Consider the following 25,967-nt stretch of genomic DNA (forward strand, 5'->3'; position numbering starts at 1 on the left):
TACACAGATAACACAGTTGTTGATGTCAAGGGAGGTGGTTCGATTTAATCTCCCAGGCCTAGAGATGTACATGGAGAGACCTCTTAAATGGTTGCTGACGAGGTGTGTTTGCTGTCCTTAATTCCTCCTGAGGATCCTTTCCAGGGTGAACTGGATCACATAGCAGGATTGCGAAGCCATACTAAGATGTCTCAGAAATCAGATTCTCATGGATGTAAAGCACTGCTCTCCACTATCAACTGGTACTGGAGAAAGTGTTTTCATTCATGTCAATGATAGCTGCCCAACTAGTGCACATTTTTCTAAAACATTTGTATGTTTGCAGCTTGTTTGTGGTCAGATTTCAAATCTAATCGCTCTTCAGTGATTAGATTTGATTAGACGGCAAACAGCACCACGGCAATTAATAATGCATTTATTTGGTAGATAATTTGGATTTATTTGATTTGTTCCCTAGGAATCAAACCCCAAGACCCTGAAATTGTTAGCATCAAGCTCTACTAGGTGAGCTACAGAATAGGAGGTCTGTGTGGGATGAATTTTTCACTCCCACTTTTGCAAGATTCTGTCCCGCTCCTGCCCGCAGCAGAGAGGAAGTGGACTATGCAGATTTTTAGTTCCAGTCCGCTTTGGATCTCAAGTGCCAGACTTGTGCGTGTTGTATGTTAGCACCTAATTGCATTTGTTGCAGCAGGCAAAAGGAATGTGTTTTTCATTGCAGACAAATATAATCAAAAACATAAGAGATGAATTTGCACAACAGACGAATAACATGAATAACACTCTGTATCTTAAAAACATAAAAATAAATGTGAGCAACTTCTATAATTTTTTTTTAGATATTTATATAAAAGATAATTATGTCTAACCTGTGATTTATTTCTCATCATCAGTATCTTCCCTCCTGCATCCACACTCAGAAATTCAGTTAGTGTATGGATATACCTCTAAAAGTTGATGCTTCAAAAACCACACAAAGCTAACGTGACATAATCCATACAACCCAAGTTGATGAATCAATTCTAAAGCAAAACTGTAAGTATGTGTTAGAAAAATACTAATATTTTACATTTTTAAACTATAAACAGTTGCTTCCAGGGAACTGTCAAATGCAAGTACAAGAGTTCACACTTTAGATAAACGCCAACACACTGTAGTGTCATCACAATACCAAAATTTTTGCTTCAATACGATACCTGACCAAAATATCTCGATACTACTACTGAACCAATACTATAACAAAAACATAAAACAACAGGAAAAGTAATTAAATTATAGATGACCCTCATGGAAATTGTAGGTCATTATTTTATCTATTAATTTAATTATTTACGGAGCATGTCACTGCACCAACACTCATCTGTCATGCAGCGGTTAGTCGACTATTAGGGGGCAGCCCTAATTAACAGAGACGCAAGCAACAAACAAAAGGATAAATACAATAAAACAACATAAAAATACATAAATGAAATTTAAGAGTTGTATTCAAGTAAGAGATAAAATAGACATTGAATGAGGTAATCAAAATTAAAAAGTAAAGCACTTTATAGTTTTATTTGTATGAATTAAACATTCATACACTGATATTTTTAAAATCTACTAAATTTAGTCAGTCAAGATCAGTGCATGATTTTCTCTTTTTCCTTTGTTGTTTGATTAACATTATAGATACAGACAGCAGCTGGAATATTAGCTTGCTGTCACTTTAAGAGCTGGACAGATCCAATTTATTGATACACGTGTTTTTTTTCAGCTGTTTACATTCAGTTCACTCATAAGACGAGCATAATTTTTTCTATACTTGTCCATTAAAGCACAATAAGTAGCGAAAGAGATCTGAATTTGCGATCACTTATGCTGTCTGAGAGAAGTGGCTTTTAGTGCACGAGCATTGGGTGTGTGATAGCGCATGAGTACCATTTTTAAAGACAGGGTATCGCAATACCTTTTTAGTACTGGTAAATCATAATACATTACTATGAAGCATGACATAATGTCACGTATAGTGATGCGTAAGCACAGAGGATTGTCACTTCTCACAAAAGTTTCTCAATGTGCTTAAATCTTGACCATTAAGGGCCCTATTTTAACGATCTAAGTGCATGGTCTAAATCGCATGGCGCAGGGGAACTCAGGGCATGTCTGAATCAACTTTTGCTAGTCTAACGACGTGAAAATGGTCGGCGCGGCCGGGCACATGGTCTTAATGGGTAGTCCCTATTCTATTAATGAGTAATGGGTGTTTTTTGGGCGTAACTTGCAATAAATCAATCAAAGTCTCATCTCCCATTCCCTTTAAGAGCCAGTTGTGCTTGTGCCATGACCGATTTGTTATTTACATGGCAGAACTGGCAAGTGCAAAGACAAAACGCATCTCCAAGATGAAACGAAACTGCTCGTGCTCGAGCAAATAGGTAGCATAATTTTGATACATGTTATGACTATCCATTACTACATGTAGGCAATTTTATATTTATGTAGCCTACACGATAATATTATTTTTGCATTTTAATCCTTTAATTTTTAATATTTGGCATGATTGTGTAATGCTGTGCGTCCCTGGGTGTTTAATAAGCAGCGTGTAGGCGCATTGTGGACCTGCATATACTAATGCACTCTTTAAATAACAAAGAAAAAACATTGTGCCAGACTTTAGACCAGGTTTCAGTTGACCTAAGGCGCAGTCTTTTTTCCATTCCTCAAAATAGCAATGTGCCAGCAAAGGTCCCAAAGTGTGATTTTTGAAATGTCAACTTTGAGGGTTCCTTAGTTAGCATAACATGGACTCAAAGAGACAGTTGATGTTTCAAAAAATCTGTTTGTGTTCCACAGAAAAAGAAAGTCATATAGATCTGGAACAGCATCAGTCATTTTTGGTTGGACTATCCATAGAATATTTCTTTCCACATGGATATTAGATAGCTAAAGAGAAAATGAGCATTCTGAATGTCACAAATGATGAAATACATAACCCTGGTGATAGCGGCCTGAAAACCACAAACGCCATGGCAACCTCAATGGATAGTGACTGGAAAATGTTGAAGGCTGAAACAGCATTACTAATGATTACATCAGTGCATGAGTCATGGCACTGGTTTACTCAGGTGTCAGTGGCGCCCAATGCGGAGCCATCTGTCCTGTCCTCCTGGACTCGCAGCACCCTGTCCCTGTGCTCCAGTGCCATGCCACACTGCACCATACACAACAGCACCGTGATTTCAGACACCAAAGGCCCCCTACAATATTGCCTGCATCCTCAGTACAGTCCATCATACTGAAATCCAATCAACTGCAACCTTCAAAGCATGCATTATTAGGTACTTTACTGCTATCATTCATTCATGAATAGTCAGTTATGATATGACAGAGTTTCATATCTGAAATAGTTTAAAGCAGAAGCCACTAGCCCCACCAAATGTAATTACAGCAATAATTACAGCATTGTCTGGATGTTTACACTTTTTAGGGATATTAAAGGGACAGTTCAATAAAGAATGAACACACTGTCATCATTTACTCACCCTCATGTTTCAAACCTGTATCACTTTTTTTCATCTGCAGAACACAAAAGAAGATATTTTGAATAATGTTTGGGTCCAAACTACATTGGACCCCACTGACTTTTATTGTATGGGCACAGTTCTCAAATTTTTTTAAAATACAAAGTCATACAGGTTTGGAACAACATGAGAGTGGATGTTTATTTTTTGAGTGAATTAATCCTTTAACCTACAACTGTCTCTCTTTTAGTTTTCTTGGTATTTTTAAAATCCAAAAAAAAAAAAAAGAGACACTACAGCTTTGAAGAAAATATTCAACTCACCAGTTTTTAATATACTGCTGTCTTGTGAGAAGTAGTATTAGTGCCAAGCCACGCAAGGACCCACATGGCACAGTCAGTCCACCCCCATCACAAGACTCAGGGTTCACAGTATAGGCCATTGTCCATTCACAGTCAGCACTCCTTCACATTACCCAGCCTTTTCAAACCACCACACTGTATCATCAGATGGGCTGACACAAACCTGACCAGAACAAACAGCTGCGTCTTCGCAGTGTTTCTGTATTTGAACTGACACAAATGGTAACTCTTTAGTGTAGGGACCGTTTCTCACTATAAACTAGTTGCTTATTAGCATGCCTATTATTAACATATTGGCTGTTCATTAGTACTTATAAAGCACATATTCTTTATGACCATATTCTACATCCCAAATCCAACCTAATACCTAAACTTAACAAGTGACTATTAATAAATCGGTAAATAAGTCACAGGAATAAATTACATTTTAAAATATATCAAAATAGAAAACAGTTATTTTAAATTCTAACAATATTTTATAATACTACAGGCACTGATCAAATAAATAGGGAGCATAAGAGACTTCTTTCAAAAACATTCAGGTACATAAGGTATAAGGTACTGAGGTCTGTTAATCATTACAAATGCATTATATATCCTATAGAGCTAGAATGCTAGATTTATTATTTGCACAATCCAACAACAATTTCTCCAGGCTTCTACAACAATAACTCTTATGTGGTCTGTGTCATTGGCTGATGAACACAGAGACAGCGGGACACTAAGCCGAGTTACATAACAGCCCTGAAGTGGCGCATTCCTCCATGCCACCTTGCGTAAAGCTTGCATGTGCCTCCTGCCACTCTTCACACCCATTTCAACCAGGTCAGGTGGCCCTTTCAGGTCGCGTCACTATTTCTGGCCATTCTAAATGTGGCCTGACTACTTGGCACATTTCAGCGAGATAAAACAGCAGTCATCCAACACACCTGGGATTTGGCTGATTATAATAGAACATTGGACATTTTTCAGAAATGAAAGCAGACTTACTATTTATAGTGACAGGCTCTAAAAACAGGACAGAAATTAATCATTAGCTAAACAAGGGGAGGACGACAGGCTCACGGAGACTCACCTGGCCCCTGCGTGGCCAGACTGTGCCAGCGAAAGAACAGAAATTCAGCCCGATCTGCAAATAACCTCACTGGCATTCACTCCTGCATCTTTGAATTCAGTTTTCCTCTCATTTTATTTGGGATCTTTTCAGCAACTTCTAAGTCAGTAACTTCTTAGAGCAATAGAAAGTGACCATCTATCCATCTGGCAAAAAACACTTGAAAAAAACATAAAAAAAAAAAAAAAAAAAACTTATTTATTTGTTATATAATCTGCCCCACAAGTTGGTATATAAAAAGAAGTAGAAAAGATTATGTAACTACTCTGTCAAAAAAAATAAAAAAAAAATACATATTGATTCGACATTTAACTGCTCTGATAATAAGTGCTTGATTATAGCAACAACATGGGATATAACATTTGAACAGAAGAGGGTTGCTAAGCAACTGTGTGTGGGAAAGAGAATTCTGTGCAATAATACACAGAGTCACAGGCATGAAACTGTTTCAGACGCAGTAAATCACATTTAAAACACAAGTTTGACCATGTTGTTGTTCCCCTGACAATTATAATTAATTCTAATGCTACATGAGAAAACAACGTTTAATTAATCACAAATTGCTTTAAAGAGCAGTTTAGCCTCAGGCTTTGGTAAAAGTACAGTCTCATAATGGGAGTAAGAGATTTGTTCTGATGAATGAGTGTGGATACGAGGAGGAGGTTTAATATAACGGCTCTTTCAGGAGTTCTGATGTTGAGTCTCTCTGAGCTGTAAGCATTTGTGTGAAAGTGTAGTATGTTCTCACCACTCCAATGGAGAAGTAGTTGTTCACTATGCTGTAGGGCACAGGGTCGCCCTTCTCCTCCTTATCATCAGGGACAATGTCGATGTTCCAGCGGTCAAGCAGCACTTCGGTGCTGTGCTCGATGTCCCTGAGGAACTTGACCAGACTGCCTCCTTCATAGCCTGCCAATCACAACACAGACACTGCATGAACCTACACAACATATAAAGCGTGAACTGATGTGTGGATGTTGTTACTGTTGCAGCCTCACACATGAAGAAAAGCACAAAAGCTTATTTTTATCTATGAACATGAGTGTGCAAGTGTCCACACATAGAAAAGAAGAATAAAACAAGCACAATTCAACTTTTGTTCTACTTGTGACAATAAAAGACTCGCATTATCTCAAATCCAAGGTTAACATGGCTTAATTAAAACTTCAGCACAGCAAGATCAAATGATTAAATGTGCCTAAGTAACACAATGCTGTGACAGTATAAAGCAGCCTTTTCTTTGACAAACGACAAGTTTATTCATTTCCAATGGAAAGTACTACAGACGTTCTGAGTATATATGTATACCAAATTTTCAGAAATTTGAGCTTTAGGTGTGTTAAAACCAGACCGTAGCCACCACCAAACTAGATGTAATGTATTCTAATCAAAACTATAAGATTGAGATGAGAATCATAAATGGTTTTCATAAAACATTATTCTTTAAATACTGTTTCTGTAAAATGTAAATGTATTAAATTATTTTATAATTATTACATCATTATTTAGCCCTAGCAATCCCTCTATGATTTTTTTTTATAAGCATATTGGCTGTCATTTTTTTTGTGTGGATAGATTTTTAACTTCATAATTCATTCATTTTCTATTGCTGAATAAGAGGAGCGTAATAGCTGTTAAAGGACCACAACATTCAAATTTTTTTTTTTTTTTACACTACCATTCAAAAGTTTAAGATCAGTAAGATTTTTAATGCTTTTTAGAGAAGTTTCTTATGCTCAAAAAGGCTGTATCTATTTGATTAAAAATACAGAAAAGTTTACTGTAATTTTGTGAAATATTTCTGCAATTTAAAACAACCGTTTTTATACTTAAAAATAATTAAAATATACTTAAAAATATACGTTACTCCAGTCTTGTATGCCACACGATCCTTCGGAAATCATTCTAATATGCTGATTTATAATCAATGTTAGAAACAGTTGTGCTGCTTAATTTTTTTTTTGGGACCTATGATACTTTTTTCAGGATTCTTTGATAAATAAAAAGATAAAAATAACAGTGTTTATTCAAAATAGAAATTATGTGTTACAATATACACTACTATTCAAAAGTTTGGGGTCAGTAAATTAAAAAAAAATTTTTTTTAAGGAAATTAATATTTTTATTCAGCAATGATTTGTTAAATGGATAAAAAGTGATAGTAAAGACTTATATTGCTAGAAAAGATTTCTATTTTGAATAAACATTGCTCTTTTTTATATTTTTATTTATCAAAGAATCAAAGAAAAAGTATCACAGTTTTCAAAAAATATTAAGCAGCAAATCAGTTTCAACACTGATAATAAATCAGCATATTAGAACGATTTCTGAAGGATCGTGTGACACTGAAAACTGGATCACAGAAATAAATTATATTTTAAAGTACATTAAAAAATTAAAAAAATAACAGAAATTTCAATAACATTTAACAATAATAATATAATACCATTCATTATCTTAAAATAAATAAATACAGCCTCGATGAGCATAATAGACTCTTACTAAAAATCTTACTAATCCCAAACTTTTGAATAGCAGTGTACATTAAAAAAAGACTCATTCAAATTGTCTACTGCATTACATCAAGTGGATGAACACCATGACCTAAGAGGATTTTGTCAATGCCTGGCAACCCTTCCAAATGACATGAAGGGATCCTTAGAAAGGTTCCCTGAGGTGATTGAACTGCAATTACTTCCTTATTGTAACGGACAGGATACAGAGTCTACTTGTTACGTTGCCATCTTTTAACGATGGCCGTCATGCTGAGAGTCAGTGGGGTACTGGCTCCCGCCTGGCAACCCAAGGAGCAAAATATATCACATGTGTGATGACACCCAGGTGCTCACTCTGCCTTTCTGAACCAGACATGCAGACACTTCCAGGCGAACGTTACATTAACGGACGCTCACATGGCACCTCTGCACTGACTACAGGTGCTACACGTGTTTCAAAGTCAATCAACTCGCATGGAGAGAGAAAAAAAACAGCCTACCATCCAAATGAAATTAAGAATACATTTATGCAAAACCTTACCCTTTTGCACAAACCACACACATGCTCACACAGGAAACACTAATACGAGGCCAATTAATTCAGCAGCCTGTACAAGGCCATCCACACCTGCCTTAAAAGCAGATGCAGGCTCACTGATGCATATCATTCCATCATAACTACTGAATAAACCCACATATCTAATCAAGAACAAGCACATGTTATCACACAGGAATGAAACAGTGCAGGTCTCTTGTTGGCAACTGATTGGCAAGTCTATATATACTCAAAGAATAGTTTATTTATCTCTTGTTAAAAATGACTCTAACTGAATTAATTTTTAAAGCACCTTTTAACAGTGTTATTAACAAAAACTACTGAAAATTATTTTTGGTAATATAGATAAAATAAAATGAAATATACATAATTAGGTAAATACAGTTGAAAAACGTCTCGGTTACGTATGGTAACCCTCGTTCCCTGAAGGAGGGAACGGAGACGCCACGTCGGTGACCGACGAAAATGGGATATCGCTTCGATAGACCAATCTACTTCGAGTGTAAACTAAACCAGCCAATGCACATTGGCATGCAATTATCGCATCCAGCTGCCGCTGATCACAGCGTGAGTATAATAAGGCAGCAGGTGCAATGCATACCAGGTTTTCGCTGAGGAGCCGAGCCGGAGACCCGGCGGCTCAGCGGTGGTACAGCAACCATGGCGACGGGACGTGGCGTCTCCGTTCCCTCCTTCAGGGAACGAGGCTTACCATACGTAACCGAGACGTTCCCTTTCAGTCAGTCACTCTCGACGCCACGTCGGTGACCGACGAAAATGGGATCCCTACCAAAGCGCCATGGGTGCTGCCCCTTCCAGTGCCCTGTGCGAGCCGCCTGCGCCCCTATTAGGTGTAGGCCGGGCTCTCGGAACAAGTAGCTCCACTCACCATTGTCAAAGCACTACCTCACCGGGTGAGACTGGATAACACTGGGAAAACGTACCCGTCCCACTTGGAACAGGGACGCTGCGGAGGCTCCATCCTTCCCGAAGGAGGTCTCGAGAGCAAATACACATATAGCATCCGTTTAGGTGTATATGGAGAAATTTGAGGTGATTCAAACCCTCCTGGAAAGGCAGAAGTCTGCCGGGGAAACACGGGCTCTAAGGCTATACCGTGGACTATACGCATACGAGTACCGCTTAGGTCTCAATATGGAACCCAGCCTTCCATGGTTCTCACGGATTCATCATGAAGGCCTGGCGCCGGACGTTCCGCCGCGTCCAGCTGCCTAGGGTGATGGAGGATCTCAACAGGGTCTACAGTACGGACACTCTGGAGCAGTTTTAGCAAGCCGACACTAACAGGGGCCTCTCGGTGCCACTACCCGTTTGAGGTGAGAACACAGGAGAATACCGGCTCAACACGAAGGCTATAGAACCCAGCAAACATGTTAGGGGTCGTCCAGCCCGCAGCTCTACAAATATCTGTCAGCGAGGCACCACGAGCCAGCGCCCAGGAGGATGCAACACTTCTAGTTGAGTGAGCTCGCAACCTGAACGGGCAGGGCCCACCCTGTGCCTGATAAGCCAGGGCAATGGCATCCACAATCCAGTGGGCCATCCTCTGCTTAGAGCAGACATTCCCCTTCTGCCGGCCTCTGTAACAGACAAAGAGCTGGTCCTATATCCTGAAGCTTTGTGTCCGGTCTACGTAGCATCTTAATGCTCGGACGGGACAGAGCAAAGCCAGGGCTGGGTCTGCCTCCTCCAGGGGCAGCGCTTGCAGGTTCACCACTTGGTCTTTGAAGGGTGTAGTTGGAACCTTGGGCACGTAGCCGGGCCGGGGCCTCAGGATTACCTGGGAGTCCGCCGGCCCAAACTCTAGGCATGACTCGTCGACCGAAAATGCGTGCAGGTCCCCTACCCTCTTAAAGGAGGCCAGTACAAGCAGGAACAGAGTTTTCAATGAAAGAAACTTTGGCTCGACTGAATGCAAAGGCTCGAATGGGCCCTGCTGTAGTGATTTCAGCACCAGAGTCAGGTCCCAAGAGGGTATGGAGGGTCCCTAGAGGGTATGGAGGGTTCCTCTAAGGAACCTGATGACGAGGTCATGCTTACCTAAAGACTTCCCATTCACGGGGTCATGGTACGCAGCAATAGCGGCAACCTGGACTTTGAGGTTGGAGGGAGACAGCCTTCGCTCCAGCCCTTGCTGCAGAAGGAAAGCACAACCACAATCGGGCATCTTCGAATACCCCTTCGCTGCACTGCCATCGAGGGTGGTGAGGGAGGAGGAGCCCACCAGCCAGTTTCTGGCAGTAAAAGGTGCCATCCACGACCTGGTGAGCTCGTCATGCACTTCCGGGAAGAAAGGCACCAGGGTGGGGCGCTGAAAACCAGCGCGCGCCACCTTGAGAAACCAATCATCCTGCCTCGAGGGCTCGGGACGCGGTGGAGATTTCCACTCGAGCCCTACCCTCTCGGCGGCCCAGGAAAGCATAGCTGTCATCTCCGGATCCAATTCAGGCTCCGCCACCGTCCTCCCAGAGGGCGGCAGCATTGCCGAATCTTCGTCTGACAGCTCTCCCTCCGATGCTGAGATCGACATCTGGTCAGGGGGAGGCCCACTGGATACCACTGGTACGCTCTTTGAAGAGGGCCCAGCGTGTTCCGTGGGTTACTCCTCTGGATCGGAGATGCAAGAGGCGTGATGGTCCCCAGAGGGTTGGTTCCCTGCGGGGTTTGTCACCAATATAATCCTCAAACCGCCCGTGCTACTGCTGGAAATGGTTTTCGTCTGTCGGCCGCCAGAACGAGCCCCAAATCGCGGCAGCGGCAACGGGACTCCGCCCCCTTTTTTGAAGGAAGCAGAGCCTGGTTCGCAGCTCCGAGATGGTCATCTTCCTGCAGAGAGAAGATGACTCATCCACGAAAGCTACCTCAGCGTGTTTGCCCAGACACATGAGGCAGCAATCGTGACCATCACCTGTTGCCAGGTAACGACTGCACCCAGAAACTCACGGGTGAAACAGCATCCTTAAGGACAATCTGTCGTCTTTACAAAGACGCACCCGTGAAGCTCTTTTAAAGAAATTTGCTCTTTAGGAAATGCTCTTTTAGTGCTGAGGCGCACAGGGGAATTGGCCGCTTGCAACACAACAGGGGGTAGTGCAGCCTGAAGTGTGCAATCCACTCGACGCTGGAAGCGACCACCGCTGAAGCGCCATCTCGCCAACACATGAAGCTTCCGAGAGCGTGCTAACGCCATAGTTCACAGCAGACACAGTTGAGCAGAACGATACTAACGCTCGGCTCCGAAGCGAAAAGCTGGTATTCATTGCACCTGCTGCCTTATTATACTCACGCTGTGATCAGCGGCAGCTGGATGCAATAATTGTATGCCAATGTGCATTGGCTCGTTTAGTTTACACTCGAAGTAGATTGGTCTATCGAAGCGATATCCCATTTTCGTCGGTCACCGACGTGGCGTCGAGAGTGACCGACTGAAAGGGAACCTGAGCTTATTTTAAATGAGAAAAACTGCCTTGGTATCTAACTAAGATAAATACGTTTAAAGTGATAATTCACCCAAAAATGAAAACAACATCAAGTTGTTCCTAACCTGTATGAGTTTCTTTACTCTGCTGAACACCTTAAAAGAATGCTGGCTGCTGGTATAGAAGTCAATGGCTACCAGCAACTGTTTGGCCAAACTGGTCCAGTACATTAATGAAGAGTTCTCCGTTTGTGCTGAAGACAAATGATGAGAGAATTTTCCTTTTTTTGGGTGAACTATCCCTTTGGGTTTTTACTGAAATTGGTTTAACTGGGCAAGTGCTTGTCACGGTCATCTGTATGATGAAGATTACAGTATCAAATTCCTCAATTCAAGTGTGGTCTCAACAAATCCTTTTATTCATGTGACTGGAGCATTCAGCTAACTGCGATCAAGTTTGATTATTACAGTCTGACCTTTTTTTGGGGGGTGTTTAAAGGAAAGCAAGGAAAATCCTTTTGAAGGGTTTATACGGGATTGCGTTCAGATTCAAAGAATTCAAAGCCTAATCTCAACTCGAGTGGTTCTGTGAAGAAAGCCTTTTAAGTTTCATTTCAAAGGTCTTTAGTAATTCCCTCCAACTGCTGGTGGACAGTCTGTTATTTATTCCTCACCTCCACCCCAGCGCAGACAGCGAGCGAGGTCATTCCCAGTACCCAGCGGCAGGATCGCAACAGGTGGATGCCGAGCAAAATTGGATTTATCTGTTGAGAAACAAAGAGAGCTGTTAAAGCTGCTGTGTGTCATTTTCATGTTAAAACACTCTCTATTATTCCAGTTTAATTTGCAGAGTTCCTTGAAAAGTGTAAACAATGGGTCTCTGTGGTGCTCAAAACATTGCACAGTGGCCTGCAACACTGGCTCAACACTTCACTGTACATTTGGGGTGGGACTATTTGTTTGGCTTAATAATGGAACATGGGGGAGTGTTAGAAAACAAAAAGGGGGGTCATTCTCCTTTTAATTTTTTATTTATTTAATTTTTTTTTGTGAAAGAAATTAAATACATATACCTTTATACCTCAAAAAGCTTAATTTGTTTCAAAATATTTTCAACCCACACTAAAATTTATTACTTTAAGTATAAATAAATTTAAAGCACATATTTAACTTGGACATAAATTATGATTATATTTAATGGATTCACATGCATGTACAATAATGTTCAAAAGTTTGAGGTTGAGGATTATTGAATGTTTTTGAAAGAAATCTCTTATGCTCATCAAGGCTGCTTTTATCTAATTAAAAATACAGTTACATTGTGAAATATTATTACAATTTAAAATAACATTTCTTTTTTAATATATTATAAAATGAAATTTATTCCTGTGATGGCAAGGCTAAATTTTCAGCAGCCATTACCCCAGTCTTCAAGTGTCACACGATCATATCAAAATGCTGATTTGGTGCCATCAATGTTGAATACAGTTGTACTGCTTTCAGGATTCTTCGATGAATAGAAAATTCAAAAGAACAGCATTTACTGGAAACAGATATCTTTTGTAAAATTACTTTTGATCAATTTAATGCATTCTTGCTAATTATAAGTAGTAATTTCTTAAAAACTTTTTTTTTCAAATGGTAAAATAAATGCACTAATATGGATATATATTACACTCTTTTTTAAATTTCCTTGGCCTGGTTGCAGACCCTGATCGGCACTGAAATTAGGCATACAGCATTGACTAGTGCTTCATGCATCAATGTATATCATTCCTCATAATAATAATTTACAATAAATTTTGTTTGTTTCTCTTGTTCCCAGACACAGCAGTGTGTGCTCTCTGCCGAAGAGAGGCAACATGATGAACTGTATCTTTCTGTCCTCACGCTGATGGTCCCTGTGTGGCTCATTGCTATGTGCACAAGGACTGCGGGGACGTTGTTTTCGGTGCTGGTCCGTATGGCATGATGTACTGTCTAACCGCAGGGGCTCTCTGAGTAATCATCAGCAGCAGACATTTTCTAATACCAGTCAAACTTGTGTGGGTGACCAACAAGCAAGGACTGATCGCAGAGCGTCTCTCATTCAAACGCTGCTCCTAAATCATCACTTTAGGGCTGTTAGGAGGACAGACTCCCACATGCGTCCCTGTCCTCCTTAATTTGACAGGCTAAAGAGTCTTTAAAGGGATAAAGAGCACATCGTTTCTGATTTAAGTTCAAGTTTCAGCCAATTGTAATTTCAAGCCAAGGGTTTGGAGACCAAGTTGATTCTAAATCAGCACTTAGCGGCGATATTTACCACCGCCCACACAGGTTCCTCTCCGGCGCTTGTCCACTAACATCAATACGGCTGTCAGGAGGGGGAAAGGCAGGCCTTTATATCTCCACTGTTATCCTGCATTCACTTACATGAAAGAGGTCACTCACAGATGAGTCAATGCGCTTCCTAGAAACAATAATCTTTCTGACGGTTAAACGTCCCGATTATATGTGCCTTAAATAAGAGCCAGCCTTGAATCAAGTACCACATGGAAGGATGTCCTAATGTTCGAATCTTTGTCGATGAATTGGTAGACATACTTTATTCATCTCCTAGGGGAAATGCAGATGCAAAATAGAAGGAAATATAAAGTGCAATCAAACTAGACGGTCAGTATTAGATCTGTCACTCAAATGAAGGTGTTTTCTTTGGTCATATCATTAAAAACTAATCTTGAAAGAAGAAAGTGATATTTAGCAAACCAGAAATCATTTTATTTTCTGTACTGAGGAGCTGAAATGCTGTCATGTGAGAAATCCCAATGCGAGACTGCGAGTTCATGATACTTCTGCATGTACCATATAAACTTCTACATTAGGCTGATGGTCTATTAAGTCCATGTAACAATGTTAATTAATACAGTTCTGGAAAACACTGATTGCTGATCTGTACTCACCAATATAATCCAAAATCCACCCCACTGATCCATCGCCTCCACAGGCCAGTACACGGAAATTGGGCACGTCTCGAAAAAAGTTGAGCCTGGGAGACATAAAAACAATGAGATGGTGGCTTTCATGTATTTGCATGCAAGCTTTCCTTGGTCCTATAATTAAAGTGATCCTGTGAAGTGACAACACTGCAGCAAAGCTACCCAACAATCTACAGCATTCACACTATTCCCCAGTGGCAATGTACACTACAGTTTACTATTCAGTGCTTTATGTTTGATCTGAAGGATGGTACAGATGGTAAGATTTGTGTTGTTTTTATTCAGTGTCATGGGAGAAAAACTCTGGAAGTCAAACCCATTGAGCCACCAAAACATCTAAACTAAAGCCTTTTTGGCACATTGTTTCTACACTTTTGACTGTTAAAGTTTGAGTCTCAAAACTTTGTTCACTTTTTATTTGTTTGCAAATTGGCTCAGAGCTATGAGACAAACACTCAATGAATAGAACTTGTTGTCTTAGCCATGAAAAAAAAAGATTGTATGTATATACAGTATTTGCACTTGAGCATTTGCACAGTGAAGCAGGACAGAGGCTATCACCCTCTGCTGGTCAGGAGCATGTACTGCAGCACATGGGTGACAGGAACATATCCTGCATATAGACACATGTGGGATCTGCTATAGCACTGAGCGTCACACGCAAGCAAAGCAGTCACACAAGTGTTTGAAAAATTTATACTGTGTAACATCTTTTGATAGGCTCTGACACTGCAGCATGTTTTATGTATGCAGGACAAGAGCAAAAGGGGAGAGTAAATGTATAACTACATTTACAATAAAAACACAGTCACAGTCAAGCAGTTCTCAGTTTTTCATACCTTCTCAGGTATATTGCTGTAGTGACAACTACTACGTCCTCGACATGGATGTCCACTGAAGTTCAATAGCTGAGTAACACAAGTGGAACATAGCTGTGTGGTTCTGGACAGGCTTGAGCTGGAATCGTGTTTCAGTCTGACTAAATGAGCTCTGTTCCAGATAAATTTGTAATGAACCAGCGCCAGTCTGTTTGAAATGGCAATGTAGGCTGCTGTTGTAGAGATGTGGTTTGCGAAAACAATTCCTAATCCAATAGCAACAGAGCAATCTATGTGTTTTTCTATATACAGCTGTAAGAGTGGCCTCTTCTGCATATAGCTAAAGAGCACACTTGTCTATTTTCATCTCTATATCTTTTGATTCTATAATCATTTACTCGCCTTCATATAGATTCAAACCTACGAGAGTCTTCTGTTTGGAACACATACAATCCATACAATTAAAGTCAATAATCACCAAAACCTTTTGATCACCAACATTCTTCAGAATATCTTCCTTTGTGTTCAACAAAGGCAATAAAGTTTGAGAGGTTAAGAATGACATGAAAGTGAGAAAATTATGACATCATTTTCATTTGTTGGCAAATAAACCAGAATATTTAGAAAGCTAAAAAAGCAGTGTAAGAGCAGTATAGAAAAATAAGTAGATTTATGTTCAAATAAAGTGAATTCAAAAATCTAAATCAAACAGCAGTGAGGGATACATTTTAAACAGTACTGTTTATAAATTTTTATTAAATAGTACTATTTAAAACTTTGGGGTCAGTAGGATTTTGTAATGCTTATGTCTCTTATGCTAGCCAATGCTGCATTTATTTGATCAAAAAATACAGCAAAACAGCAATATTGTGATTATTACAATTTATAACAACTTCTTTTGTATTATTTTGAAATGCAATTAATTTTGTAATGGCAAAGCTGAATTTTCAGCAGCCAGATTTTACAAATTTAATGTTCAAAAGAACTGCATTTATTTAAGAACAGACATCTTTTGTAACACTATAAATGTCTTTACTGTCATATTTGACCAATTTCATGTATCCTAAACCAAATTTCTTAATATAAAAAAATATTACTGACCCTTACTTAACTTTTGATCAGTAGTGTATTTATTTAGTTGCTTTTTCCCCTAATATAAATGTATAATGTTTGACTGAATTTTGGTTGCTTTTTCTCTCAGAATAATTCTCTGTTACCACAAGCAATGGCACAGTCATGCAGGACACATTAAAAACTTCACATCAAAAAAGGCTGCCCTTGATCTACATGCTTATAAATGACCTAAGGGCTTAAGGAAGAACAATATATGTCCAAATTGTTCTCCATGAGTGAAATCAGCAATGTCACACCCTCTCTCTCTCTCTCTCTCTGTCTCTGTCTCTGTCTCTGTCTCTCTCTCTCTCTCTGAGTGGTCTCTTCAGGATGAGGAGCGTTCCAGTCGTGAGTACACACTGTGTGGTGGGAGAGGGATCTGGGACGGAAGGTTAGCCTGCTTTTCTGCAAAATGACCATTTCTTAGCTTTTGTTCTGTACTTCTCTCTCTCTCTCTCCTTTTTCCTGAATGAGAATCACTGTTGCACAACCGCAGGATGCTGAACAGAATGTACTCATGTGTTTTGAGTGGGTTTGTAGGATGTGTAACTGCATAACAGTAGTACACTAAAGTGAAAGTGAGAGCTCATAGCAAATAAAAAACACAAATGAAATCTCTCCAACATCTAAACTGTTAGATAAATGGGAAACAAATTGAGTCTTCTGCTTCTCAGATGTTTCTCTTGAGAAAAAAGCCCAGAAAAGATCTTAATGTCTCAAACTGTGCTCAGATTTGCTAACTTTAATATGAACGTAAAATCGGTGATGGAAAAAACCTTAAACCAGTCTACTGTAAACTGGTTTATGCTGGTCTTTCGGTCAAGCCAAGCTAGTTTTAGCTGCATGACCAGCTAGTGGCAGCCTAAAACTAATGCTAAAGCTAACACACCAATCTGACCATGCTGGGAGAACAATTCAGACCAGCAAACCAACTTAGACTGGTTTAAGATGTTAAGATGATTTCTCATCAAGTTCTTCCGAGGTCAAATTATCTAATCTGTGCCATCCTAAATATATTGCACTATATCAATATTGTTATTATTAACTAAAACTATTTCTGTGCTACTCATCCACTGTATAGACAAACTACTTCAAAAAGTGTTTTGTTAATCAAAATAAAATCAAATATAAAATTTTGACGAAAAACACATGAAAAATAGGAATATAGCCTTGACAAATAAAATGAGTTTAAGTTCAAAAGCACTAAAATTGCTAAAAAAGGAAAATAAAGAGATTAAATCTAAATAGAAATAAAAAATCTAAAAATAATACAATTATAAAACGGTAAAGTTATTTCAAAGTATAAATAGTGTAATAGTATAAAATAATACTAACACTGTTCTTCTTAACATGTTGCCTATAAGGATCTTATTTGCATTTATTTCTATTCATTTTTTTAATTCAAACCTATGATACTTAAAACATAAGTATGGAGTATATGCCAATTTGGCACTCGTAAACTAATATGTAAATATGAACCTCTTACAGTGACATTGTCAGATTTCACTGCTTTGCTACTGCTGAAACTGATTTGGATGACCTTGAGTTGGTCTATTGTTAAAGACAGGTTATTGTTAAAGTGCATGGGTGAAGAGGCTTTAGTAAAATGTAGTAGTTTATAGAGGAAGCCTCTTCATGACTGACAGGCTCAGAAGAACATTCAGTGCTTGAATGAATATATTTACTCAGCAGGGGGCTGCTTGAGTCATAGTAAATGTCTTGTAGGTTTCTCAAAGTCAGCTCCACTTTGCAAGTGGTTCCTCTCTCAGACTAGTTGATTGCAGAGTGAGGAAAAGGGCTCAGAAAATCACTCTGGATCCCTCACACCCAAGTTACCCCATCTTTGAACTCTTGCCATCTGGCCGGCGCTTCAGAGCCGCAAATACCAGGACAGTCAGGCACAAGAACAGTTTCTTCCCCCAGGCAATCTACCTCATGAACAGTTAAATGTTCCCCACTTATACAATAAAAAAAAAATGTGCAATATCCTTATATTTATTTGTTACCCCTTCATCCTAGTACATCCCTGCATCTTACTCAATCCAATTCCATTATCATTTATAGCACAATTGTTTATACACTTATTTATCTGCAAAGGGTTTTTATTTTTTATTTTTTTGACTGTGTGTTGTTGTCTTTTGTGTACTGGAAGCTTATGTCACTAAAACAAATTCCTTGTATGCGCAAGCATACTTGGCAATAAAGCTCTTTCTGATTCTGATTCTGATTCTGCAGGTTGGCTCACTTTATTGCAGGTTTGTAGAAGCAAAAAGATAAGAGAGGGAGGACGCCATGCCAGAACAAAACAACAGTGAGAATGTCAAACTGTTTTTGAGCAATTCCCTGTCATGACTCACAAAATGTTTTATGCGCACATATCTCCCTTGGAATTTGATGGTGGCTTTTAGTAGTCTTACCCTGCCATGGGTCCTCCCCGATCCAGACTGTACACCTGTCTGGGGTTAAGCAGGTACTGGAATTTCCGCAGCACCCTGATGAAGACAGATGAGAACAGAAAAGCATTAAAAGACACATAGAGGAATGATATTTTTAAATGTAATCACTGTGAACTTCAAAATATGATAAAAGGCTTAAATGGATAATTCAACCAATTCTGCAATCATTTACCAACCCTCTTGTCATTCCAAGCCCAAATGACTTTCCCTCTTTCATTGAACACAAAGGTTTAATTTCTGAAGAATATCCTGGTCAGTACAGAGTACGGAGGTGACTCTTCTTGGTACCTTCATGAGAGAAGTGCGATGCAATGCCCACCTCAATTAATTCAAAAGATAATCAACAAATTGTTTGTCGCAGCTCTAATGCTGGAACACCATGAGGATGAGTAAATGATGACAGAATGTTCTATTTCGGTTGAACTGTTCCTTGAAAAGACAGATAGACAAACATATGGAGGAATGATATTCTTAAAACGTCACCATTCCATTATCATAAAAGGCCACACAAACCTCGGAATCAATGAAGTCAAGCAAGACAGAAACACACATACACAGATTGCACACTGTTGCAGCAGTGCTCCTCAATAACCTTGAAGCAATAAAATGATTATTGAGGACTCTGCAATGTCCTTCACTTCTAACTCTGTTAGCTACTCTGCCCCTTTAGTATGCAAAGACACAGAGAGAGGAAGAGAAATAAGAGTGAGAGAGAAATAAGACGGGCTGTTAGTTTGAGGTGCATCACAAGCTATGCTTTCATGTGGGGGTGATAATTTGAGCACTTATCAACACGTAAGAATTCATTCATTCCCTATGCAAAGAACAAAAGAATGCAGTTAAGTTTCCTGTTTCCTGTGTTATATGTTTATTCAACGATTACAGCTACTGATTTGCCAGAGGTAGCCTATCGTTAGAATACGTTACAAATAAATGGGCTAACAGCTGTTAAATATTTTCTTATATTCCTCTGTTTTTCTATTAAAAGTATGTCGTTTGAAGTGTGTAGCCTATATATGGTGGCATAATAAAACTTGCTCACTGTATTGTAAGACTGTAAGATGAGAAATAAGGAACAATATAAAGACACTTAATAACAAACAACCAACAACCATATCCCAAAAAAAGGTGTCACATGGAAGTGCATGACAGCCTTCCTACAACCAGATTGCAGTTCATGTGGAGAAGCTGTTTGTTTGTAATTAATGTATCTTTTACAAATCAGTAGAGTTTGCTACTTGCACTTTTGCCCGTTATTTTTTCCCTAGTTTGCAGAAGAACTTCTAATGGGGAAAACTTACATTTTCTCAAGTTATAGGCCTATATGAGGCCACTACTGCACACATACATGAAGACATGGGTAAACGTTCTCAGAATTAACTTTTGTTTTTGTGTTTGTTTGTTTTTTTAATCCGTTGCAGGGGATGGTGGATTGTGGAATGTGTACTTTATCACTGTAGTGGTTAAACAAATCAAATGCAAAATATAAATGATATATATATATATATATATATATATATATATATATATATATATATATATATATATATATATATATATATATAATTAAAAAAACATATGCTATTTGACCAGTTTTAAAGTTTTACTACATTTTGTTCCTGAAATCCACACTTTTGAAATCAAGTTAATCAAAGATAATCAAACCAAGCACAACATAATAAAACATATTTCATGGATAAAAGGTTTTGGAAAAAAGAACATGTTGGTGGATATTCTACTAATATTAAAAACATGTGGGTCATTCTTGAATGTCCTATTCTGCACTGGGTATAAACAATCTGGTTATTGATTTGGAAATATGTTTCTTCTCCCAACATTTAGACTGATTTCATTGAGTTTGTTTGTGGTGTATAAATCTCTATTTCCCATCTGTTGTTCATATAAAGCAATTTATAACAGGTTTTAGATTCATAAAAGGTATTACCACATAAATCCTATAACACATGCTTGCTTGTGTTGATCAGTAGGCCTATCCCTAAACACCTATACAAAGCAGACACTTGTGTAGCTTTCACTTGTTTTTTGTTGTTGTTGTTTGTTTTCTTTTTAAACATGAACATGTATTTTATATTTAAACAGGTGTGTTGTAAATGTCATTTATGTAATGCCATGACCACATCTGTTAATAAATCTTTAACAAAGAATCAGTTGCTGTCTTTATAATACAAAAGGAATCTACTTTTATCTTTGAAATGGAAATATACAAATTACTTTATGGTTTGATTTAGCCATTTTTTATTAAAATATAAAACATTTTAATTGTTATAAGTTTGTAGAATATAAATAAAACACTGTTAAAGTGCTGCAGGGTTGCTGATTTCACAACTTGACCAGTCAAAAGGATTTTCATCTGAATCTCCAATTCATCTCAAAGTGCACCACAATGCATCATATGTTTAAAGACAAAAATCACGTGGTTAAAGAAATTTTCACAATCTTGCCCTTTTTTTCTTTAACTATATAGTACATTTTGTCCACTAAATGTATCATTTTGGGCTAAAAAAAGAATCATTAAAGTAAATCATTACGACAATCACTAACCATGACACAATCTATAAATTATTTTGCATATTCACAATTATACACTAAGTATAATGTCATTCTACGCTGAAACATTCCTTCTTGAAAATCTTGTGTGTTTCAGTAACAACGCACTAATAGTTTCAGAGTCGCTTTAACACGAAACAGGAAACTTATGAATATTCATGTATGCTCCACCCACTAACACCAAATATATCAAACACCGAATATTTCAGAACACCAGCGATGCGGTGTTGCCAGATATTGCCATTAGAACAAACAAAAACCGATAAGATAAGATAAAGATATCGCTGACCCTAAACTGCAACATCCTGATTTATTAACTTTCTAAAGTGTCAAATTAAGTGGAAAAGACAAGTCCAAAAACGCTTATAATAGCTGGATCTGGCAACAAGGAGGTTGCGCTCACTCACGAGTCACAACTCTCTCAAGCCTTGTTAATTTCATTCTCATTTCAAGATCATTTTCATACCACGGATCCTAACATTCTTGCAAACTGTCTAAACTGAATTATACATGTCATGCAGACATTCATATGAGGAGTTTTAAACAGCAAATTAGTCATTCAAAGAACATATTTTATTTTTGAACATGAAAATTTTACCAAGGTCCAGACCTGGAGGACCTCATAGCTGGCTACGGGCCTGGATACAGTATGATTCAACGGTGACCACTCTGTTCTTTTGTTTGCATCAAAGAACCACCAAAATAGTCTTTCTTTTTTGGGGCCAGGGCAGTTATCGCGTCTTTGTTTGAGCACATGTCTAATAATGGAGGATAATCGGCCAATTAATGGTATTTAAAACTGTGTTGCCATGGTGATGCCAGCACAAAATCCCAAAACCGGTCTCCCGGAGGACGTTGGGTGGGTGGTGAGAGCTGAAACAACACCCACATTCTTCCTCCTTAAACAGCATTACTGTCTCCTGCTAGCTTTGATGGTATTTAGGACACTGCCAGTAAGCGAGAAAAAGAGTGGGACTTTTTGTTTAACATGTCTATGCAGATTCGACTGACTTCAGATGGTTTGACAAACCTCCTCATTGGAACCATTACAGCAGTACAAGGTCGGAGAATATGAAAAATGATGATGCAACAGTTTGAGCTTCAAAGACATTTACCTCTCTCCCTGCCGACCGCCACTTTTAGGATTAACCAGCACGAGGAGGGGGTGCGTCCCAGGCAGAGGGGTGATCAAAAACAGAAAGGGAGAAAAAGTTATGAACACACATACAGTACATGTGCTGCACAGATTTGCATTCCCAGAGTGTGTCTGCTGAGGACTCACCTGCAGTGCCTGACCGTCACCGGTGAACTTGAAACACTGGCCCGTGTCCTCAGGGCTGGTACTGGGGGATGATTCTCCTTCACCTCTTTTGACGGCAGAATGACGGTCCTACAGATATACAGACATTACAGTGAACATCAACAAACAGAGACGGAGTGAGACAAATGTGCATCTGAGATAAGAATGACAAGAAAAATTGATGTTTTAGAATTTAGCATTAAAATCAACAAAACAAACACTGAAGACATTTACAAATTTAAAAAAAAATTCCACAATTACTGAATGTTCAAATTCTATTTCTATTTGAAAATCTACTTCACAATTAATACTGTTAATTATAACTTTCTATTCATCAAATAATCCTGAAAAAAGTATCATGGAAATTATTTGGTCAAGTCATTTGTAACTGTAATGGAACTACTTCATAGCTGTGCATTTCCTGGACAATAACTGCACACATTTCATCAACCAATTAGAATCACACAGTCAATCGGCCATTTTTTTTTTTTTTTTTTTACTGTATTCAGTAAATGGAGCCTTTGCGAACATAAGAGACTTTTTTCAAAAAGAAAATAATCTTACTGACTCCAGTCCAAACCTGTTTGTGAATTTCCTTGATTATTGAAAATACAGTATATAAGGTTTTACTGGAATCATTTGATCTTGAATACCATTTACTTTAATATTTAATTCATTAATTTTTTAGCACAAAAACAGTGACTATCCTTTAATTTTGTAATGCAAATTCCCAGTCAGTAGGAAAATTAGTTTTTGTTTTGTGACAGAGTGCATTAAAAACTCCCTTTTATCCCTTTATTAACACACTATTTTTGATATATATAAAAAAGGTATGTATAGAATAGATAGATGTATTAAAAATATATTTTAAAATATATTTCTCCTTCCTTGTAGATGTAATAACTGGCTAAAATCAATGGCCAATGTAACTCAGAGCTCAATTCAATTTCTTTTCCTTTTTTCCCTTCTTTTTTTTTTTTTTACTTAAAGGGATACTCCACCCCAAAATTTTTTTTTTTTTTTTCATTATTCACTTACCCCCATGTCGTTCCAAACCCGTAAAAGCTCCGTTCGTCTTCGGAACACAATTTAAGATATTTTGGATGAAAACGGGGAGGCTTGAGACTGTCCCATAGACTGCCAAATAAATAGCAGTGTCGAGGTCCATAAAAGGTATGAAAGTCGTCTTCAGAATACTCCATCTGCCATCAGAAGTGCAATCTGGGTTATATGAAGTGACGGGAACACTTTTTGTAAGTGAAGAAAACAGAGGAGACCGTTGACAAAGGAATTATTGAATAAAGTAGTTTTTTTTTTTTTTTTTTTTTTTTTTTCGCTACAAAAAGTTTTCCCGTCGCTTCATATAACCCAGATTGCACGTCTGATGGCAGATGGAGTATTCTGAAGACGACTTTAAACCTTTTATGGACCTTGACACTGCTATTTATTTGGCAGTCTATGGGACAGTCTCAAGTCTCCAGGTTTTCATCCAAAATATCTTAAATTGTGTCCCGAAGACGAACGAAGCTTTTACAGGTTTGGAACGACATGGAGGTAAGTGATTAAAGACAAAAGTTTCATTTTGGGGTGGAGTATCCCTTTAAGTAACGGACATTGCAAAACATTGCTTTTTAAATAAATATTTAAAGATTTGGAAGCCATGGCAGCATGCAGGAGAAATATTTTCTTCTTTCTGATGGTTATGTCGTGCACCTTCAACCATCCAGGTGTGTGATTGATGTTTGTTCAATTTACATTAATTAACATCAGTTTTCTTAACATTTATCAACAATAAGGGTTGTGTATAACTCTAAAATTAAAATAACCTCTAACTATCTAGAAAGGACTTGCATTGTGTCTACAATACCCAATTATAGATACAATGAGTATGTATTCTCTATAGTATAGACTACACATTGGTCTCAGTAGAGAGGAGGCCAATTAAAGAATTCGTCCTGGACCCACCCATTAAAAATGGTCCTGGGATGCTTGCATTTTAGCATATCAAAAGAGTGCAGTGGGAGAGGCTGAACTCACCAGAACAACAGGGCAGATGTACGACGGCAGGAGTGTGTGATCTTTTAATGGCCCACCATCACATTCAGGCTTTATATTAGATGCACACTTGTTATGGAGCTGGAAAACATACAAATATAGATGAGGAGTGGTGAAGAAAGACACATCAACAGACGGGAATGGACTGGATCTTTTGTGACTTTTTATCCTCACTAATCTGACCTTGTAAGAAGACATATTAAATGGTAGGAACAAAGAGGACAGCAGGATCTGTACTTGATATTAAATTAGTTGTACGTTTAGAGTTGAAACTGTCAGGAGAGATGGTTCAGAAAGCGTATGAGATATATGCAGGAGTGAATAATGTGATAATAAAAATCATTGTGCAGAGAAAAAAGCTTGTGAATGAGTGTTAAGTGCTGACACTTATCTTTATTAGGGTTATTTCAAAACAAATTGGCCAAGTCCACTAAATGGTGTGAAAGTTTAGTGAAGAACACCACCAAGTGGTGTGAATAAGTATTACATTAAAATGGCTTTTAGAAAAATAGGCTACAACTGAATTAAACTGAGATAAAAAGAAAAAAGACAGAAACCATAAAAAAATAGTCTTTGCTCAAGGCATATACATTTTTTTTTAAATACAATGAATATTAATGCTAACACAAAAGTTTTAGACTCTTACTGGCTTACAGTAAGTCAGTATATACTCACAGTGATTTGACACCAAACACAGTGAAGGCCTGTTAGACCTTGATAGCACTTGATACTGCGGTGACATTTGTCACATTTTGTTGGGGAGTTGCCCTCCATCCAAACATGCTGCATAGCCTAGAGACACATTAAACAGAGACTCATTATTTATTTTAGTTGTGAAATACTCAAACAGTCCATCTATACATTACTGAAACTATCATCCTGCTCTGTCATGCATTTATAAGGCATTTGAATTTTATCACTATCTGCAATATTATTTTACTTTAAACAATCACATCACAAGGCAAAACCTCAAGTGTGGAAGAATACACAGGATATTAGTTAAGAAATAATAATAACCAGTTTTGTAATGTACTAAAACACATAAAACGTTTAAGACAAATGCATCTATATGTTATCATACATATTCAGTGATTTTTTTGGTTGGTCATAGCTTTCAAAATGATCTTTTAGGAAGGGTCTAGAAAATTAAATTTTATTTTAGTCCCACTAATGTTAAGAACTAAAAATGAATACTACAACATTTAGTAAGTGA

General features: G+C 38.2%; 1 protein-coding gene across 3 annotated transcripts in view; it reads right to left on the reverse strand.

Annotated features, from left to right (window-relative positions):
- LOC109074470 (diacylglycerol kinase beta-like) overlaps positions 1 to 25,967 on the reverse strand; it is a 115,345-nt gene that overhangs the window by 37,403 nt on the left and 51,975 nt on the right. For all 3 annotated transcript variants that reach the window (XM_042731300.1, XM_042731301.1, XM_042731299.1), the window contains 8 exons: positions 25,430 to 25,546; positions 24,737 to 24,835; positions 22,682 to 22,789; positions 22,515 to 22,588; positions 18,793 to 18,867; positions 14,409 to 14,494; positions 12,141 to 12,230; positions 5,725 to 5,885 (listed from right to left, as the gene is read on the reverse strand). In XM_042731300.1, the coding sequence (XP_042587234.1) occupies positions 5,725 to 5,885; positions 12,141 to 12,230; positions 14,409 to 14,494; positions 18,793 to 18,867; positions 22,515 to 22,588; positions 22,682 to 22,789; positions 24,737 to 24,835; positions 25,430 to 25,546 (810 nt within the window). The remainder of the gene's footprint in view (positions 1 to 5,724; positions 5,886 to 12,140; positions 12,231 to 14,408; positions 14,495 to 18,792; positions 18,868 to 22,514; positions 22,589 to 22,681; positions 22,790 to 24,736; positions 24,836 to 25,429; positions 25,547 to 25,967) is intronic.

The sequence above is a fragment of the Cyprinus carpio genome, chromosome B9 (genome assembly GCF_018340385.1).
Source record: "Cyprinus carpio isolate SPL01 chromosome B9, ASM1834038v1, whole genome shotgun sequence".
In the NCBI taxonomy this organism is placed as follows: domain Eukaryota; kingdom Metazoa; phylum Chordata; class Actinopteri; order Cypriniformes; family Cyprinidae; genus Cyprinus; species Cyprinus carpio.